This window comes from Cololabis saira, chromosome 12 (assembly GCF_033807715.1).
Source record: "Cololabis saira isolate AMF1-May2022 chromosome 12, fColSai1.1, whole genome shotgun sequence".
Lineage (NCBI taxonomy): Eukaryota > Metazoa > Chordata > Actinopteri > Beloniformes > Belonidae > Cololabis > Cololabis saira.
In genome coordinates, this window is record NC_084598.1 from 2,453,727 (window position 1) to 2,475,989 (window position 22,263).

The 22,263-nt window shown below is 42.6% G+C and overlaps 1 protein-coding gene across 1 annotated transcript in view; it reads right to left on the minus strand.

The window, feature by feature from the left end:
* Positions 1–22,263, minus strand: part of jph2 (junctophilin 2) — a 44,611-nt gene that overhangs the window by 13,850 nt on the left and 8,498 nt on the right. The window contains exon 2 of the mRNA XM_061735160.1: positions 18,043–18,856. Coding sequence (XP_061591144.1) covers positions 18,043–18,856 — 814 coding nt within the window. The remainder of the gene's footprint in view (positions 1–18,042; positions 18,857–22,263) is intronic.

Here is a 22,263-nt window from a genome sequence, read left to right on the forward strand (position 1 = left end):
ACCCGCACATACAGGACTGTCTCAGAAAATGAGAATATTGTGATAAAGTTCTTTATTTTCTGTAATGCAAAAATGTCATACATTCTGGATTCATTACAAATCAACTGAAATATTGCAAGCCTTTTATTATTTTAATATTGCTGATCATGGTTTACAGCTTAAGAAAACTCAAATATCCTATCTCAAAAAATTTAAATATTCTGGGAATCTTAATCTTAAACTGTAAGCCATAATCAGCAATATTAAAATAATAAAAGGCTTGCAATATTTCAGTTGATTTGTAATGAATCCAGAATGTATGACATTTTTGTTTTTTTGATTGCATTACAGAAAACTTGGAAAAGGACTTTATCACAACATTCTAATTTTCTGAGACAGTCCTGTATACTCCTAATGAAAGGTTCCCAGTAAAATGTAATACCCTCCAGCTTTTAATATTTTTAAATGAAATCAAGCAAACAGCTAGTGTATTTAGAGACTCAGAACTAATGTTAGTGTGAGTTTTGCATTGAGACTTATACTGTTCTGAGGTCTCGACATCGTGCAGGTTGAATATGAAAGCTAGTTGAAATTATGCAGACGGCCCCGCTTTCCAAGATGTGCAACACAGAAAGAATGGACAGCTGCCCTGTCATATACAAAAGTCCACATTTTGAATCTATATGCTCAGCTGACGTCACAGTTTACAGCACTAATCTGTCCAAGAAGGAGCAAATAGGAACACAAAGCGTTAGTTAGAGATTAGGAGGTGATGGGCTGAGGAAAAGAAGAACACTCTTCCATGGAAATCCTAAATGATGTGAGATAGTGACTATGTTTCCATGCAGTCAAAATTAGGGTTATTGCTAATATTCCGTATACTGAAACATTCAGAATATTCTGCTTACATGGTAATTAATCATTTTGGATATCTGGATCAAACCAGCTACGCACGGAGAACGTCATGACACAATTCCCGTCATTTCTACTTCTTCCTGTATCCAAATTCAAAACAAATGCTGCTTCGCGCAACTTTTCACTCACCTTTTTTTAAATCTCGCTATCCCCGTACTTTCTACCGTCTACAAATGCAAAGTAAGTTGTAAAGTAGTGTTATTACATGGTAAATACACATAATTACATGGTACAAGAAAATACATAATAATTACCTAGTACTTACTGGGTAAATTACCCGGTAGTTACCATGTAATTACCTTGTAAATACAAGGTACTACTAGGTATTTACAGTGTAATTACCATGGTATTACCAGGTTATTACTGTATTGTAAAAGAAAGGGTTACCGAAATGTTCATATCCTTCATTACGTTTATGAAGTGACTAGTCTCCTCCTGGTCTTGCGTTTCTATAAGAACTTATAGAAACTTATAAGAACTTCCTGGACTGAAAAGACCAGGATTCTTTGCGAAAAGAGCATGCGCAGAAAACAAATTCCTGGATATCCCGTTTGGCGTTTACATGACCGAATATTCGGGTTATAAAAGGAGTAACCCAGGGGTCTCCTTCCGGGTTATTCAAAGGGGTTATTGGTGTTAACATGGCCGTGCAAATTCGGGTTTTAAAAGGGTTATTGATGCATGGAAACACAGTCATAGTATTGTTTGATGAAATATTGTATTGGGATTTTGTTTTTAATGTAATATAGCGGAAGAGCGCATGTTGGACTTCATAACAGCGTTCACATGACAGATAAAAAATAATTTATCTTCATATGTCTCCCTAAGTTTGTTACAGTGACCTTTCAAGCACTACGACTGGTTCAGTGTTTCTTCCAATGTTTCACTGTTACCAAACATGACATCTGACACTATGACCTAAATACCCCCCACACACTGACTACAGCACCCTAAGGAGACGGTCCTGCACCCTGAGGAGACGGTCCTGCACCCTGAGGAGTGAAGGGTCAGTCTAAGAACCCGCAGAACAATCTAGAGCCGTACGTATGGCCTGTGAACATTTAAATTCCTTTCTTCATATAATTCCTCAAGTTCTGCTTTGTCTCTTTTTTTGTCACGCTGGAGTTGTTCCTGAGTCTGCTGGTGACGAGAGACGTTCTGTCATTCTAGCACGGGTTGCCAAATCTCTGTGGAGGGTCCTGTTCAACTGTGGAGCAACTGTATATGTGTGTGTGTGTGTGTGTGTGTGTGTGTGTGTGTGTGTGTGTGTGTGTGTGTGTGTGTGTGTGTGTGTGTGTGTGTGTGTGTGTGTGTGTGTTTGTGTGTGAATGAGGACGTTTGACAGAGACATACAGTTCCTATAAAAAGCTGTCCACATTTATAAATATAGTTGAGTTCAAAATACAGTAAGGGCCAATGGAAACCCCATTATTACGATAATGTTCAGAAGTCTCATCACAAGGAACATCTGAGTGTCTTTAATTGTTATAAATAACTAAGAATTGTAATAGAAATAATCATCTAAATAATGTCCTTGACATAATTTTGCAAAAAATCTCATCAAATAAGTAGCTTTTAACCCTTGTACTGTCTTTGGGTCAAAATGACCTAATTCTCCTTCCTTCCTTCCTTCCTTCCTTCCTTCCTTCCTTCCTTCCTTCCTTCCTTCCTTCCTTCCTTCCTTCCTTCCTTCCTTCCTTCCTTCCTTCCTTCCTTCCTTCCTTCCTTCTTTTATTTCTTTTTTCCTTCCTTCCTTCCTTCCTTCCTTCCTTCCTTCCTTCCTTCCTTCCTTCCTTCCTTCCTTCCTTCCTTCCTTCCTTCCTTCCTTCTTTCCTTCCTTCCTTCCTTCCTTCCTTCCTTCCTTCCTTCCTTCCTTCCTTCCTTCTTTTCTTTCTTCCTTCCTTCCTTCTTTCCTCCCTTCTTTCCTTCCTTCCTTCTTTCCTCCCTTCCTTACTTCTTTTTTCCCTTCTTTTCTCCATGCCTTCCTTCTTTTTTCCCCTTCCTTCTTTCCTTCCTTCCTTCTTTCCTCCCTTCCTTCTTTCCTCCCTTATTTCCTTCCTTCCTTCTTTTCTTTCTTCCTTCCTTCTTTTCTTTCTTCATTCCTTCTTTTCTTCCTTCCTTCTTTCCTCACTTCCTTCCTACTTTTCTTCCTTCCTTCCTTCCTTCTTTTTTCCCTTCCTCCCTTCTTTCCTCCCTTCTTTCCTTCATTCCTTCTTTTCTCCCGTCCTTCCTTCCTTCCTTCCTTCCTTCCTTCCTTCCTTCCTTCCTTCCTTCCTTCCTTCCTTCCTTCCTTCCTTCCTTCCTTCCTTCCTTCCTTCTTTCCTTCCTTCCTTCTTTTCTGCCTTCCTTCCTTCCTTCCTTCTTTTTTCCCCTTCCTTCCTTCTTTCCTTCCTTCTTTCTTTTCTCCATTCCTTCCTTCCTTCCTTCCTTCCTTCCTTCCTTCCTTCCTTCCTTCCTTCCTTCCTTCCTTCCTTCCTTCCTTCCTTCCTTCTTTTCTCCCTTCCTTCCTTCTTTCCTGCCTTCCTTCCTTCCTTCTTTTTTCCCTTCCTCCCTTCTTTCCTTCATTCCTTCTTTTCTCCCTTCCTTCCTTCCTTCCTTCCTTCCTTCCTTCCTTCCTTCCTTCCTTCCTTCCTTCCTTCCTTCCTTCCTTCCTTCCTTCCTTCCTTCTTTCCTTCCTTCTTTCTTTTCTGCATTCCTTCCTTCTTTTCTCCCTTCCTTCCTTCTTTCCTTCCTTCCTTCTGTTCTCCATTCCTTCCTTGTTTCCTTCCTTCCTTCCTTTCTCCATTCCATCTTTTCTCCATTCCTTCCTTTCTCCCTTCCTTCCTTCTTTCCTCCCTTCTTTCTTTCCTTCCTCCACCAGGGTTAAGACCAGTTCATCACTAACCAAGGTAAAGCGCTCGTATCAGCAGTAAATGTAATCCCGGCTCAGGAACTAAAGCAAGGTGTGGAACATGTATCTGCTAACCCTTTATACCCAATCACTTGCTTATGAGCTGTGTCATATTTTTATCCAGGGAACCATTCGACACCACTGCTGATGCAAGTGTAACTGGGTTTCTTTTCCCGGTGATGTTGAGCAGAGGAGCTAAAGCGGGGGTGGGGGTAAGGTGGGGGTGGGTAATCAGCTGTTGCATTCCCCTGTGATTGTGATACAGCAACAGTACACTTCTCCATATTTAGTCAGGGCTTCTTTGTAACCACCGCGTCCCAGCATGCGTCATTTACACTTTGTCCTGCCACAAAGGTTCCGCCTCCGTACACCCGTCTGCCGGCCCACCCGGCATACGTACAACGTTCACAGAGTATCTCAGAGCCAGCAAACACTTTTACCAACGGGACATGAGGAGGCCAGGTCTGGTGTCCCATGCAGTGCACTAGTTAAATGTGTATTTTTAATTCACGACTTCACTGCCAAAGGATCATAGCACGGAGAAACCCATTGCCAGGAACAGATGTGTCATGTCTCCTCTGCTTATATAACAAAAGGTTTCAGTTGAATATTCAGGAACACTGTTGGCCTGATATCTATCTATCTATCTATCTATCTATCTATCTATCTATCTATCTATCTATCTATCTATCTATCTATCTATCTATCTATCTATCTATCTATCTATCTATCTATCTATCTATCTATCTATCTATCTATCTATCTATCTATCTATCTATCTATCTATCTATCTATCTATCTATCTATCTATCTATCTATCTATATATCTATCTATCTATCTATGATCAAACATTTGTGTGAACAGAAACACCAAACCATAACCGTTAGCTGCTATTGCTGCCCTTTACTACACTGCAGGACAACTCTACCATGTTTCTTCGAAATATTCTTAGCTTGGGCTCAGAGAGCATCGTGGTCTTGACATGAAAGCTTTCATGAATGATAGTAATGAAAAACTAGTTAAATGTATATTTAATATTATGCTTTTCCTGACGTTCAAGGGTTCAAAATTAACTTAAAAAGTCATTTACCGAGTTTTCAGAATGTTTGTCATTTTAAGGTGCATGATTGATTAAGAAACAAAGGTTTTGATAGAGATGCCACACAGGAGCTTCCAAAGAACGTCTTTCAAGACGGCTTTCTGCTTATATGAGCTTTAATTACATCTGTAAGTTAGTCCTCTAAACTCAAAAATCTACCCAGCTATGCATCTCTCCACTGGTCGGGTCAGCCCTCTCCCCCTTAGATGAGATTCATTTCAAAAAGATGCATCCTTCAATTGTTTTTGTAACTACATCACACAATTGCAAGTAATGTGTGTGACTGGTTTAGTATGGTGAGCATTAACAGCAGAGTCAGCAGGGAAGGTTGGGAGAAAGGTTGGAAAAACACGGTGCTCACCAGAGCACACAGAAAATAATTCAGAAACCCAGTTACTGAGTCGCTGTTTAAGGAAAACAACTCTACTGTGGTGCTTGATCAACATGAAAACAGATGAAAACTGCATAATAAGGGATGTTGAGAACACTTTTTTAAATCAGACCATGTAATTCATTTAGAGCAGTCAAAATGTCATAGAGGTTATAGAGGTCAAGAAGATTAGTAATTACAAGATGAAGATCAACATTTTATTAATGCACATTAACAATCTTCCGATTACGCTTATAGCTTTAAATGATTACGCTGTGTATATGTTACGGTTAATGTAGAGAAACGGCTATTTTGCAAAATAGGCGGTCAATGTTTAAATTAGTCGGCAGGGCAGTGAATATGTAAAATAGCCGGCCAAACGGTGAATGTGTAAAATAGCCGGCTAATGTGCAAAATAACCGTCAGGGCGGCTAATGTAGAAAAACGGCTATTTTGCAAAGTACATACATTTTTAAGCTCATGGTGCGCAGACATCACATTTTTAATCATCTCTCCAGTCTCGATGCTCCGGTCAGCTCGAGACATTTGTCTCGAGCTGACCGTGGCATGCCGTTGCAATTATAGCAATTATTCTGAGTCCAAATCCCATGCAGTATATTCCTAAATTGAGTATTCCAAAATGAATAATGCAAACTACAGATCACGTCATTGGCACCCCAGAATAGAGCGTTGCCACCGAGGTGGCAAAGCGCAGTGGAGTGCACTCACCTCTACCAGCCTTATAGGTCTGGGAAATGTACTGTAAATATCCAGTGTGACAGTCTTTGTGAGGAAAGATCTATTCCCACCTTCTCTTTGCACCTCCAAAACAGACAAGCAGTTGTTGCGTCACTCTCATGGAAGGTGAAGCTCCTAAACCCGAATCGCGCAAACCCAAAGCGCGCGCATGATGAGATGAGGTCTCTCCTCCTCCTCCATTTGCACAAATTGATTAACCCAAAACAAACTAAGCAAACGTAATTCATTTGGTAGATAGAGTCCAGTTACTACACTACAGAATAGCCTACAGTTCAGTTGAATGGATGAAATTCGCGCTTCAAACCAGTCACTTACAGTCGCCAATCAGGGCAGTTGGTGCGTACTAGCAGCCAATGGAAGAAGCCCATATGCTGCACATGCTTGTTGTTGACAAGGCTATTTATGGCTGTTGAAGATGCCTAACGTTACACTCCCCGAAAAAGTGTCTGGTCTGACACATCCACAGCATTAACCGGCTACTGACGTTTTTCTACATTAGCCGCCCTGGCGGTTATTTTGCACATTAGTCGGCTATTTTGCAAAATAGCCGTTTTTCTACATTAACCATAACATATATACGTTGTATGACGTGATTCTACTTTGTATAAAAAGCGTGTGACACACACTGTAACGTAGCATAAAACATAAATGGGGAGGTTAAATCCTCAGTGGCACCGGGGGTGGATGAGATCCGCCCTGAGTACCTCAAGTCTCTGGATGCATGGAGAAAGGGGACAGTACCGCTTGAGTGGCAAACCGGGGTGGTGGTCCCTCTGTTTAAAAAGGGGGACCGGAGAGTGTGTTCCAACTATAGGGGGATCACACTTCTCAGCCTCCCCGGGAAAGTCTACGCCAGGGTACTGGAGAGGAGAATACGGCCGATAGTTGAACCTCGGATTCAGGAGGAACAATGCGGTTTTCGTCCCGGTCGTGGAACACTGGACCAGCTCTATACCCTCCGCAGGGTGCTCGAGGGTTCATGGGAATTTGCCCAACCAGTCTACATGTGTTTTGTGGATCTGGAGAAGGCATTTGACTGTGTCCCTCGTGCCATTCTGTGGGGGGTCAGTGAATCCAGTGAGTCCAGGGTCCTCTATTAAGGGCTGTCCGGTCTCTGTATGATCGGAGCAGGAGTCGGGTTCACAGCAGACTTGTTCCCGGTGCATGTTGGACTCCGGCAGGGCTGCCCTTTGTCACCGGTCCTGTTCATAATTTTTATGGACAGGATTTGTAGTCGTAGCCAGGGGCCGGAGGGGATCCGGTTTGGGAACCTCAGGATTTCATCTCTGCTTTTTGCGGATGACGTTGTCCTGTTGGCTTCATCGGACCGGGACCTTCAGCATGTGCTGGGGCGGTTTGAGGCCGAGTGCGACGCGGCAGGGATGAGAATCAGCACCTCCAAAACCGAGGCCATGGTTCTCCATTGGAAAAGGGTGGCGTGCCTTCTCCGGGTGGGTGGAGAAGTCCTGCCTCAGGTGGAGGAGTTCAAGTATCTTGGGGTCTTGTTCACGAGTGAGGGAACGATGGAGCGTGAGATTGACAGACGGATCGGTGCAGCGTCCGCAGTTATGCGGTCGGTGTACCGGACCGTCGTGGTGAAGAGGGAGCTGAGTCGAAAGGTGAAGCTCTCGATTTACCGGTCAATCTACGCACCAACCCTCACCTATGGTCATGAACTTTGGGTAGTGACCGAAAGGACAAGATCGTGGATACAAGCGGCCGAGATGAGTTTCCTCCGCAGGGTGGCTGGACGCTCCCTTAGAGATAGGGTGAGGAGTTCGGTTACCCGGGAGGAGCTCGGAGTCGAGCCGCTGCTCCTTCACATTGAGAGGAGTCAGCTGAGGTGGCTTGGGCCTCTGTACCGGATCCACCTGGATCCTCCCTAGGGAGGTGTTCCAGGCATGTCCCTCCTCCCTAGGGAGGTGTTCCAGGCATGTCCCTCCTCCCTAGGGAGGAGTTCCAGGCATGTCCCTCCGGGAGGAAGAACTGGAGGAAGAGCTGGAGGAAGAGATGGAGGAAGAGCTGGAGGAAGAGCTGGAGGAAGAGATGGAGGAAGAGATGGAGGAAGAGATGCAGGAAGAGCTGGAGGAAGAGCTGGAGGAAGAACTGGAGGAAGGAAGAGCTGGAGGAAGAGATGCAGGAAGAGATGGAGGAAGAGCTGGAGGAAGTGTCTGGAGGAAGAACTGGAGGAAGAGCTGGAGGAAGAGCTGGTGGAAGTGCTTGAGGAAGTGCTGGAGGAAGATCTGGAGGAAGGAAGAGCTGGAGGAAGAGATGGAGGAAGAGCTGGAGGAAGTGTCTGGAGGAAGAGCTGGAGGAAGAGCTGGAGGAAGAGCTGGAGGAAGTGCTGGAGGAAGTGCTGAGGAAGATCTGGAGGAAGAGATGGAGGAAGTGTCTGGAGGAAGAGATGGAGGAAGAGCTGGAGGAAGAGCTGGAGGAAGTGTCTGGGGTGAAGGAAGTCTGGGCATCTCTGCTAAGACTGCTGCCCCCGCGACCGGGTTCCAGATAAGCGTCAGAAAATGGATGGATGGATAGGTTAATTATGAATAAATGCATATGACCATGATCCAGCTCTGCTCTTCCAGTAGTTTAGATTTTCAAATGGCTCATAAAGGTCAGTGTCTACTTCCATCGTCAGCTCCCTCCTCACATGCTTTAGGTGAACTTAAAGCAGTGACTAAACAATAACACTTATATACTGCTTATCGTCACAGAACAATATTTAGATTTCAATCTGCTGGGACAGAGGTCTGCAGTCCATCGGGGCTGAGTCTCCCTGCTGTAAACAATGAGCTAACACCAGCACCTTGTATGGTCACAGACAAACTTAAGGTAAATATGTGCATGAACGTGCAGTACAGTAGACCTGCATAGCAGCAGTTTGACTGATTCCCCTTGGTTTCACAATGAACTGAGGTTTTGTCAGAAAGTAACAACAAATGATCCCTATTAGCATTTATACACGTGCTTCTTGGCTAAGCTGTGACCAAGCTGTTAGTCATCTTGTCCCGACGAGTTGTCTCCTTACACTTTATTATAGTTTAATTTATCCTTATCTCTCATATTGTAATATGTTTGGGCAAATACTTTTCCTACAAATCTTCACAAAATTGGTCCTACAGAAACGTTTTGTTAGGATTACAACTGGATCAGAGTCACACGCTTCATCCACTCCTTTATTTCACAAACTCCACATTCTTACTATTTATGATATCAATATTTTTCAGATATGCGTTTTTATTTACAAGATAAATTCAAGTGACGGGAATATTCCCTGGACAGTTCAAGACTTACTTTAGATTAAATTCACAGGTTCATTCTTATTCACCTGGACAATCCTCAGATCTTCATCCTCCTAAATTTCTCACTTGCAGACGTCAATGTTCGGTGAGATTTAGGGACTAAATTGTGGAATGATTTTTCCCACTTGGCAAAGACTCTTCCTCTTTGAAATGTTACAAAACACTTTTGAAGGAACTTGACTGCTGTTTTGTAACTGTTTTCCCAATATAATTTTTTTTTTGTGTTTCACTCATAGTGACATGTACCGTCTTATTTGCTCAGGAGTCAATATAAGTAATATAAGTTGTAAAAACAATATCCCATGCACACTCACACACACTTATTTTTTGTCTTTATTCTTTATTATTTATATATTGCATTATTAGTTTGCCATCACTTTTGTGTAGTTATACTTTTGTTTTATGTTAATCTTGTGTTCTTTATAACACATGACATTTTAATAACTTGGGTGGAGGCTTCAAATAAGCCCATTGGGTTTTTTGCCTCTTCCTGCACCTATAGTATTTATATTTGATATTTCCTGTATATTTTAAAAACTGTGCAAAACAATAAACTAAACTAAACTAAAACTAAACTAAACGTGTATTTTCAGTCTATTTATAGCAATCACATATATATAAAATAATTGGCCCTGAAATGAAAATCCACTCTAAGGACATTAAAACCATCAGATAAGATAAGGTTCATCAGATAGTGATATCTGATAAACCAGACAACTGAGCCTAAGCTTACTAGCAGGCATACATTTATTCTAACAACAAGAAGCCGAGCCAGGCCAAAGACACCGCAAAACCATTTCTGGGACTGACAGTCTTGATTTGTAAGCCAATATTGTGACATTGGTTTTCTTTAGAGAACGTGACAACAACTTCCTAAGATACAATACGTTTTCTGAAACCACAAGCCTAAACAAAAGTACTAGTGGGTGTCGAGGACAGTTTTATCTTTGGAGAGGATTGTGGAACCGTATTTGTGTCAGGGCTGTTTCTTTCTTGTTCAACTCAGTGACCTGGCAACAAGATGAGTTAGCTTCATCTAAAACATGAACTTGTCTCTTAGATTCAAGCCAGACTGGTTAATGAGGTTTTTCTTAATGATTAACATTTTCATATTTCATATCACCCTATTTGTATAGACAGGCTATGTTCTTATGGCTTTTAAGATGACTGTGATTAAATATCACAAATCATATTTCTCCAATCTTAACTTCCCTTCACTGGTTTGAAATCCAGAAAAGTATTCAAAAATGTTGCCCTGACAAATAAATCCCTGAAGGGCTCTCATAAAATATCCCAACAGAGTTTCTCTCAGACTGATGGCTCTCTTGAAGGTACAGTAGCTCCCAAAAGTAGAAAAGAGGTTGACATGCTCATACTTTGGATGCAGAATTAATTTGAATGAATATTTAATGTAATATTTTGTGTTCCCTAATTAGGCTATAAAGTCCCTTGAGATTACGTTTACAAATAAACTAAATTGAACCAAACTGGGTTCAGATTGCAGGCAGAGGCGGAGCTGGGTAGAGGAGCCAAAAATTGTACTCAATTAAAAGTACTGTTACTTCAGAATAATATGACTCAAGTAGAAGTAAAAAGTAGTCATCCAAATAATTACTTGAGTAAAAGTAAAAAAGTAATTGGTGAAAAACTACTCAAGTACTGAGTAACTGTTGAGTAATGTCTGATTTATTTTTTTAACACACCCATTCAAACAGACAAAAAACTAAATAATCATCTTCAGGCAAATTAAATCAATAAAATAATAAAATAAATTAAAATGAATAAAAAATAAAAAATAGCTTAAATTAAAATAATCTTAAAGTAAATTCAAGTACTTTAATAAATAATAAAATAAATAAAAGAATAACAATAAAAAAAAAATTAAGCACAAGTAGCACAAAATGTCAAGCCTTTGTACTTTTCTTTTTTAACCAGCAGAACTAGAACAAACATGAACTCATAGAAACTCTGTGTGTGTTTGAGTCTGTGTAAATGTGAGAAAACATGCAAAAACAAACATTTCTCCCAAAGAATCACCCAGTATGTCATGAGATTGACGCGTACGTGGATAAAAGGGATAAAAGAAAAGTAACAGCTCAACGTAGCCTAATGTAGCGGAGGAAGAGGAACAGTTTCTTCTTCACAAATCTACTCAAGTAAAAGTAAAAAGTATAGTGATTCAAAACTACTCCTAAAAGTACAACATTTCCCAAAACTTACTCAAGTAAATGTAACGGGGTAAATGTAACTCGTTACTACCAGCTCTGCCTCAGTGTCACCCGCTGTAGTTAGATACGATTATGGAGTTGTACTTTCATCTATGACCGAGGTGGAAGATGACACTGTAGAAGTGTGACAGGAAAGCTGTGGGTCTGGAGAGGGTTCTAGGTTTGTGTGGCCAGGGAGGATGTTGCCTGGCATCAACACACCTGATTCTAATTAATGGTCGTCATCAGCTCGTCATCAAGGTCTGGATAAGTCTGTTAATAACACAGTCAGTGGTATCAGGGTGTGCTGGAGCAGAGGAACATCTGAAACCTGCAGGACAGGGAGACCAGGGTTGGAGACCCCTGCTCTACATCCGCTTCTCTCTCTAAACTTGACTTCAAGTTGTTGTATATTCCTCAATAATTCCCCGTCTCCTGTCATGGTTTGTTTCGGTTCCGGTTTTATTTTGTGTTTCAGTTTTGTCTTGACTTCCCTGGTTTCCATCTGCCCTGATCGTCTGCACCTGTGACCACGTTTACATGCAGTCAAAATTGGGGTTATTGCTAATATTCCGGTTACAGAAACATTGGGAATATTCCGTTGACATGGTGATTAATCATTCGGGATATCTGGATCAAACCAGTGACGCGTGGAGAACATCATGACACAATTCCCGTCATTTCTGCTTCTTCTTCCTGTATCCAAATTCAAAACAAATGCTGCTTCGCGCAACTTTTCTCTCACCTTCTTGTAAATCTTCTATCCCGGTACTTTCTACCGTCTACAAATGCAGAAATGTTCATATCCTTCATTACATTTATGAAGTGATTAGTCTCCTCCTGGTCTTGGTTTCTCCGTGTTTATAAGAACTTCCTGGACTCAAAAGACCAGGATTCCTTGTGAACAGAGCATGTGCAGAAAACAGATTCCTGTTCCGTTTGATGGGGATATTCCGTTTGGTGTTTACATGACCCAATATTCAGGTTTTAAAAGGAGTAACCCAGGGCTCAAATTCTGGTTATTCAAAGGAGTTATTGGTGTTTACATGGCCGTGCAAATTCAGGTTATTGCCAATATTCGGGTTTTAAAAGGGTCATTGACTGCATGGAAACACAGTCTGTGTCTCGTCAACTCTTCTGTGTATATCTGGTCTTGTCTTTCCCTTGCTCCCTGCTGGTCCGTACTGTTTCCTACCTCCGGTTGTCCTTTTGGATTTTGGCTTTTGTGTTTCTTTTTGTCAACCCTGCTTTGCAGTGCTTTTGGTTTTGTTTTCGGGATTAATAAATCACCATTCTTGGAACTCCTGCCTCCTGCTCTCCTGCATTTGGATCCCTCTGTAAAAGCTGTTTTTTTTCTTTTTGATTGGGTCTTTTATGGCTCTGGTGATCCAGAGTTTATTAGGAAGCATTGCACTGTCTTGGTAGGAATGGTGGTCTTCACACAGAAATCAGAAATCTATATGGTCACACACTCAGTCAAGGGATTGGTTTCATATCCATGTGGCGCACAGAGTACATCTTAGGCTGCGTCCGAAATTCCATACTTCCACCCTAATGAGTAGCAAAATGAGTATGCAAGAGTTTTTAGTGCGTCTGAAACATTAGTACGTACTCAATAGTATGTACTATCCATACTCATTCTGGAGAAATGTATTAGTGTGGATTGATGGACACTAGCTGAGCAGAAACTTCCCACAATGCAATGCAGTGGTGTTTGGTTGCTAAGTGATACGTATATGTCATAAGTATAATATTAAGTATATTAATATTATTATATAATATTAATATTATAATATTCGTATATAATAATATTATATGTCATCTTGTTTCGGCCAGAATAAACGGGAAATAGGGGAGCGGTGCTGCTACTGCTGCTGTTACCATGGTAACAACTGCTACTGCTGCTGTTACCATGGTAACAGCTGCTACTGCTGCTGTGACAGGTCACTTCCTCCCAACGACGAAGTGCTGTGTGCACTCTTAATAGTACGTCCGAATTAATGTATACTATTGATATTTACTCAAAAGTGTGCCGAACTTGGGCACAGTGGCGCAGCAGGTAGTGCAGCCGTCTCACAGCAAGAAGGTCCTGGGTTCGATTCCCACCGGGGACGCTGTGGGCGCTGAAGTGCGTGTTAGTTCCCACATGACTTCAGTGCCCTCAGCCTGGGTGGGGTTGGCGAAAGGATCTTTCTGTGTAGAGTTTGCATGTTCTCCCCGTGTTCCCTTGGGTAGCTAATGGGAGCTACCCTCACAAAAACATGCACACAGTCCTGGGCTATACATGCCCCCTCTGGCCAACCGGGGCGCCAGATGGGGTGGGGAGGATCCGGCCGGAATAACGTGATCCTTCCACGCGCTACGTCAGGCCGGAGAAACCCCACCCTGTCTGGTGAAAAGATGCGGCCTGCTCACTCCTCAGGTTAAGGAGGAGACCTGAGCTCAGTGCAGGGCCCTCCCGGGGTTGGTAGAGGATGGCAATGCCCAGGATTGTTAGGTAGGAGCACTGGGTGATAAAAATGGGGAAAAAACCAGGATAAAAAATATATAAAAAAAAAAAAAAAAGTGTGCCGAACTTAAGTATACTTTTTAGTACATACTTTTTAGTATGGCATTTCGGACGGACCGTCTTTAGTCTCAAGAAAGTCTCGGTCTCATGAAGTTGAAAATGCAGTCTCTTCAACTTCCTGTGGCCACATGTGACCATAACTGTTGTTTTGGTGATGGGTTGCTTCTAGAATAAATCCAATGTTTTGCTATCTCTGGTGAAGCAGTTGACGAACCTTTGAAATGTTTAGTATAAAAAAGGTGTAGTTAAATTTCCAGAAATTCAGACGCACTGGGGTTTTGTTTGTAGCTTATAAACAGCTGAGCCTTTAACTTCACATATGGCGTCAGCAGCTGATGATGGTGGTACTGACACTGATACTAAAATAACAATGGTGAGCACTCTCAGCAGATATGGATAAAAACTAAATATTTGGGCTGCAGCGATGCTGCTTCACAGTAGCATGTCCTGGATTACACCACTTGTTGTTGACAAGCACTGCAATCCCAAAAATGGAGCTGGTGCAGCTCCATTTGGAGGCTCTGACTTCCCATAAAGTCTGAGAGCTGGGTGGGGAGGTGGAGTCAGGAATATGCTCCTGCAGCCACATTTCAATGAAACCCATAATACTGCATTCACAATGCTCCTCTATGTTTTCTTCAGAATGTCAAGCTCGTTCATCTTATTTTGAGTGATCTCAGACTCTCCATAATGATGGATGGAAGACATGGTTTAAACTTTCTATTCCTCTTTCTCTCTTTTGCTGTACATCTGTGACATGTCCTATTTAACTCATCAAGGATTTGAATTTTCATTCCAGGTATTTGTTGGTCTTTTGGAAGTTTTGTCATCTGCTCACAGCTATAAATAACTCTACAATTGTTATAGTTACAATACACATCATAACAGATGTTAAAAAGTATCACAAATAAGGTGGAAAACCATCAAAAAGCACAGCATCAAAACTGGAAACACTATAATACACAATATCCATGCATCTATCAATCCATCCATCCATTTTCTTCCGCTCATCCTTTACCGGGTCGTAGGAGCAGAAGCCTCAACAGAGATGCCCAGACTTCCCTCACCCCAGACACTTCCTCCATCTCTTCCTCCAGCTCTTCCTCCAGCTCTTCTTCCAGCTCTTCCTCCAGCTCTTCCTCAATCTCTTCCTCCAGCTCTTCCTCCATCTCTTCCTCCAGCTCTTCCGGGGGGAGTCCGAGGCGTTCCCAGACCAGCAGAGAGACATAGTCTCTCCAGCGTGTCCTGGGTCTTCCCCGGGTTCTCCTTCTGGTGTTACATGCCTGGAACACCTCCATAGGGAGGAGGGTCATGCATGGAACACCTCCCTACGGAGGAGGGACATGCCTGGAACACCTCCCTAGGGAGGAGGGACATGCCTGGAACACCTCCCTAGGGAGGAGGGACATGCCTGGAACACCTCCCTAGGGAGGAGGGACATGCCGTCCAGGAGTATCCCATGCAGATGCCCAAGCCACCTCAGCTGACTCCTCTCAATCAGGGGTCTTCAACCCTGGTCCTCGGGACGCCCTGTCCTGCATGTTTTAGATGTTGCCTTGAATCAACACACCTGATTCTAATTACTGGTCATCATCAGCTTCTCATCAAGGTCTGTACATCTCTGTTGATGACACAGGTCCTTGTATCATGGTTTGCTGAAGCAGAGAAACATCTAAAACATGCAGGACAGGGGGTCCCGAGGACCAGGGTTGAAGACCACTGCTCTAAATGTGAAGGAGCAGCGGCTCCTGAGTGACTGAGCTTCTCACCCTATCTCTTAGGGAGCGTCCAGCCACCCTGCGGAGGAAACTCATCTCGGACCGCTTGTATCCGCGATTTTGTCCTTTCGGTCACTACCCAAAGTTCATGACCATAGGTGAGGGTAGGTGCGTAGATTCACTGGTAAATCGAGAGGTTCGCCTTTCGACTCAGCTCCTTCTTCACCACGACGGTCCGGTACATCGACCGCATAACTGCGGACGCTGCACCGATCCGTCTGTCGATCTCCCGCTCCATCCTTCCCTCACTCGTGAACAAGATCCTGAGATACTTGAACACCTCCACCTGAGGCAGGACTTCTCCACCCACCCGGAGAAGGCATGCCACCCTTTCCCGGTGGAGAACCATGGCCTCGGTTTAGGAGGTTCTGATTCTCATCCCTGCCTCGACCTCAAACCGCCCCAGCACATGCTGAAGGTCCCGGTCCGAGGAAGCCAACAGGACAACATCATCTGCAAAAAGCAGAGATGAAATCCTGTGGTTCCCAAACCGGATCCCCTCCGGCCCCTGGCTATGCCTAGAAATCCTGTCCATAAAAATTATGAACAGGACCGGTGACAAAGGGCAGCCCTGCCGGAGTCCAACATGCACCGGGAACAAGTCTGACTTACTGCAGGCAATGCGAACCAAACTCCTGCTCCGATCATACAGAGACCGGACAGCCCTTAATAGAGGGCCCCGGACTCCATACTCACTTAGCACCCCCCACAGAACGGCACGAGGGACACGGTCAAATGCCTTCTCCAGATCCACAAAACACATGTAGACTGGTTGGGCAAATTCCCATGAACCCTCAGCACCCTGCGTAGGGTGTAGAGCTGGTTCAGTGTTCCACGACCGGGACGAAAACCGCAATATAAGGAGAGTTATTACAATAAGCCACCATTAGAGCTGGACTATACTGGACGATCAGGGTAAGGGTTAAATGTGAGGGTTAGTATTGTTACATTGACAGATCTAAGGCCTTCCCTGAAAAATATATTGCCTATACAGGCATATATGTTTGTTTATATCTTTTAACATTGATGTTTCATGTCCAGATGTGCAAGCTATCCACTCCATAGGCACAAGCGCAGTGCCATACCATCAGACATGCAGTCTTGTACTCCCGATGATGAAATATTTTAGTCTGCACACTTTAACCTTGAGAAACTTAAATCAGATTTTTTTTTTCTTTCACAATCTGTAGAGACTGTCTGTAGAGACCCATCCATGCCACTGCCCAGGCGCCGATCGCTGCCCAGGCGCCGATCGCTGCGCAGGTGCCGATCGCTGCGCAGGTGTCGATCGCTGCGCAGGTGCCGATCGCTCCCCGGCGCAAATCGTTGCCCAGGCGCCGATCGCTGCCCAGGCGCCGATCGCTGCCCAGGCGCTGATTGCTGCAGGCTGTTCCTCCAGGGTTGTGTTTTTTTCCTTTTAGTGCCACAGATTTTTTAAGCCTTTTGGTGCCCATGTCCCAGTTTTTCTGAAACAAATTGCTTCTATCAAATTTCAAATTAGCTAAATTTTCATGAACTGGTAAAATGTCTCACCATTAACACTGAACATGTTTTTTATGTGTCTATTATGAATAAAATATAGAATTAAGGAATTTGAAAATCCCTGCATTTTATTTTTATATGCATTTAATTAATTGTCCAATATTTTATTTTTCATTTGAGTCGAATATACACATAATCTGTGTTTAGTCACTATTCTCACTCATCATCTTCTCCCGCTTTATCCGTTACCGGGTCGCGGGGGCAGCAGCCTCAGCAGGGATGCCCAGACTTCCCTCACCCCAGACACTTCCTCCAGCTCTTCCGGGGGGAGTCCGAGGCATTCCCAGGCCAGCCGAGAGACACAGTCTCACTAGTCACTATTCACAATCCTTTATTTTAACCACATCTTTTAACTGTTACAAGTTGGAATACATGCATGAAGCATTTGTGCATATTTTTGCTGCGTATTTAAGCCAATGTTTCATTTCCTTATCAGAGAAAGTGCAGAGACATTTCAGCCCTGCTACTTTAGTGAATGATGTGTGTAAACTGTCTGCAAACCTCGTCTAAATCCTACAAAGCGCTGTAATGAGTTTCAAGGCTCTGTTTTACAATTCAGAAAAAAAGGATCTTGTAGCTCTGTAATGTACAATGTACATAGAAGGTGAACAATCCTTCACTTGTCTCTTCTTACCTGGAAGCAGCAATCTCTGCCTTCTGCTTGGCTATGGCTGCAGCCCTCTGAGCTCCCTCCACCGCCCGCTCCACCTTCTGCTTGATCTTGGTTCCCTTCAGCTGGATCACTCTCTTCTTCATGGCCTTAACCAGCATGTTGTTCATGTACTTGCCTTCCTCTTTCCCACCCTCAGCAAACGTGGTGCAGCCATACCCATGTCTTTGATTGTTCAGCCACTCGCCCTCATATTTCAGACCGCTGGACCTTTCACTTATTCCATATCCTGAGCGCTTGTCATTTTTCCACTCACCCATGTAGACTTCTGTGGTAGTGGCATCGATGTCGGCCTCCACCGGGGGAAAATCCTCGACTCCAGCGAGGCTCTCATCCCCACTGATGGTAGAATTAGTGTCACTGGCGTTGGAACTGAGAGCCGATTCTGTCCTAAGGAAACTGATCTTGCTCTTCTGGCTGGATAGTGATGTGCTTGAGTCCGACTTCTTCAGCTTTCCCAGCAGGGAGCCCCTGCGAAACAAGCCTTTCTTCTTGGGTCTCACGGCGTCAGGGTCCACCTGGAGAGTGAGAGCAAAGCCTCCGCGGGACGGTCCCAGATGGTTAGGGGTGGGCACCGGTGTCTCTTCACCTGAGGCGTTAGTGGTGGTGATGACGGGGATGTCTTGCTGCAGGACAGTGCCGTTGCTGTGCTCACTACGGAGTGAAGTCAATGAGGTACGAAGAGGGGAGCGTACAACCGCCGCCATGCCGTAGGGGACACTCTGGCGAACTCCATAGCCGTGTCGCATCCCACCAGTGAACTGACCCTGGAAAGTACCTTAAAGCATCAGAAAATAAAACATGAATCTCCCTGCAACAAGGATTCAAAAGCAGAGAACAAGCAATTTGCAGCTAGACACAGTTGACACATTCAAACATCTTGGACTTTGGATTGACCCGGAACTTACCTTTAAACCTCACATTGATTATAACAGGGGTCGGCAACCCGCGGCTCTTTAGCGCCGCCCTAGTGGCTCCCTGGAGCTTTTTCAAAAATGTTTGACCTTTTTCTTCCTTTTTTTCTTTTTTTCTTTTTTTCTTATTTTCTTCTTTTTTTCCTCTTTTTTTCTTCCTTTTTCCTTTCCTTTTTAATCTCGACATTTCGACTGTTTGACTTTTTTCTCGACATTTCGACTTTTTTCTCAACATTTCCACTTTTTTCTCGAGATTGTACTTCAACATTAATCTCGACATTTCAAATTTTTTCTCGCCATTTTGACTTTCTTCTCAACATTTCCACGTTTTTCTTGAAATTTTAACTTTTTTCTCGACATTTCGACTTCTTTCTCAACATTTCGACTTTTTTCTCGACATTTCGCCTTTCGCCATTTGCCTTCATTCTAATGCTTATACAAGACTTTTCATTTTTTGCGGCTCCAGAAATATTAGTTTTTTGTGTTTTTGGTCCAATATGGCTCTTTCAACATTTTGGGTTGCCGACCCCTGGATTATACTGTTAAAAAAGCACATGGCTGTCTCACTTCACTTTACCGTTCAATCAACGGTTTCACATTTCCTGTCAGAAAAAGGTTAATTTCTCAACTTATACTACCACTTCTTGATTATGCAGATATTGTTTATCAAAATACTCCAGATTCCCATCTTAAACCTCTGACTGTATTATTGAATTCATTATGTAGATTTGTGTTACGTTGTCCTTTCAGAACATCATTGTTTTATGTTTGATTCATTGAACTGGTTTCAACCAAATCTAGACGGGAATTTCACCGGCTTCAGTTCCCTTTTAAATGTGTTTATTTTCACTGTTTTTCCTCCATATTTAAAAGAACTCATGATTCTATATAACTCTCCATACTCACTCAGACATATGAATTTTCCTTTTTTCTTTGTTCCTAGAATTTTAAAAGAGGTTGGTAAAAGATCATTTTATTTTAAAGCTCCGTCAGATTGGAATAATCTTCCTCTCTTTTTGCGTTCTATTACCTCTTTTCATTGTTTTAAGTTGTCATTATACTCTCATCTTAAAACAAATTGCCTATGTTTTTAATTTATTTATGTATTTTTTGTCCTTTTTTCTATTTATTTGTTTTTATTTATTTATTTTTCTCTCTGTTATGTTATATTTATCTCATTGTTTCGGTTATTAAATTAGTCTACTTTGTAACTAGACTTATGTATGTAGCGGTTGTGTGAGGGAGGGTGAGCAAGACGTCTGTGTGTGTTTTATGTCATGTATGTCTGTACTGTAATGTTATATATTGTAATGTTGTTTTCTTGGGACCCCCTTGAAATTGAGATGTTACATCTCAAGGGGCGATCCTTTAATAAATTCTACAAAATTCTACATGATTGTACTGATCAGAGATTGGTGAGCTGAGTTCAATTTGAAATCAACAGTCACTGGATAGTTTGTAATAACATTTGGAGACATTCAGTGTTTTAGGATGATGAAGCCTTGACAGCTTCACAGGCAAAGTTTTTTAAATTAAATTTTTTAATAGAAATTAATAATTTTTTTTAGTTGGTACATTCTTTTAAATCTGTTGATGCTGTTGATCTTGCACAGAAACAGACCAATACTTGTTCAATCCATGGATTTATCATCAAATATTTGCAAAACCTCTGACACTCCAGGAAGCTCTACAAAGCTGTAAAATGCTACATAACCTTTTTTATCAATAGCCTCCTTTGTTGCATAGATTTTTGACATGTAAAATATATCTTCTTGAAATCCTTTAAACTTTTCAAAAATATTTTCATTAATGTAAACATTTGCACCTACTTTTCTCTGAAAAGTGATAGGAAATGTTTATTTTTTTAATCAAATTGTTACACAGCAACTATTTAAAAGAGAAAGAAAGAAGATTTCCAGAAGTCTGTAGACTTTCACAACTTCTTCTTATGACGTCCTTGGTCCTTTGTGGCTGACAAGACCTTTTCTTAAATGTGTGTTTATTTATTCATTTATTATGTGGACATAAAGTGATGAAGTAAACACTCCACGTGATCTTATCATTTTAAATCTTGAGCATTATCTTAGCATCTGGCAATTTTTATACATGTTTGCCAGATAATGTTAACTTCATCACTACGATTGAATTAAGCGAAAAGATCTTATTTTTGTGAAGCATCTTATTCATGTAAGTCATCTAAGGCAGTGTCTCCCAACCTGGGGTCTGCGGCCCTCTGGGGGGGCGCCAGAGATCTCTGGGGGGGCGCGAATTTTGTCTGCTTTAAAGATATTCAGTTGTAAAAATTATATTTGCGCATGTTAAATAAATAAAAAAATCATAATAACACACCTAATGGAATACTGTAATCCAAGTGTGTATAAACCCACGTAGTATTTTATTTATTCATACTACTACTCTGACAGGTTGTTGAAGGAAAAATGTTAAAAATGTTGCTCTCATATTAAAAGACACATTTTTCAGAAATTAGTTTATGTTTTTGTTCGTATTTTATACATTGGTGATACAAAATGAAGGTGAGAAAAAAAAAGTTGTATCTGTACAGGGTAAACCAAAGAGAAATGTATCAAAAAAACATAATTAATGTAAATTTTTTTCAATTAAAGATTTTTAACGAATCACTTTACTCTATTGGTGCTAGTATGTACGGGTCGGGGGGCCCGGCTGGTCTTAGACACAGTCCCAATCCCCCCTAGTCCTACTTTTCAGCTCTACCCCTACATTTTGCGCGTTCCTGTGAGGGTAGTGGTGTCCCAATTCCTCTTTTCACCTCGTTTGCCCGTTGTTGCGAAGTCTTTTTCAAACCTCGCCAGAATAAAGGCTGATTTATAGTTCCACGTTACACCAACGCAGAGTCTACGCCGTAGGTTACGCGGCGACGTGCGCCGTACCCTACGGCGTACCCTACGGCGTACCCTACGCCGTAACCTACGGCGTACCCTACGCCGTACCCTACGCCGTAACCAACGCCGTACCCTACACCGTAACCTACGCCGTACCCTACGCCGTACCCTACGCCGTAACCTACGCCGTTCCCTACGCCGTACCCTACGCCGTACCCTAAGCCGTACCCTACGCCGTACCCTACACCGTAACCTACGCCGTACCCTACGCCGTACCCTACGCCGTACCCTACGCCGTACCCTACGCCGTACCCTAAGCCGTACCCTACGCCGTACCCTACGCCGTACCCTACGCCGTACCCTACGCCGTGCCCTACGCCGTACCCTACACCGTAACCTACGCCGTACCC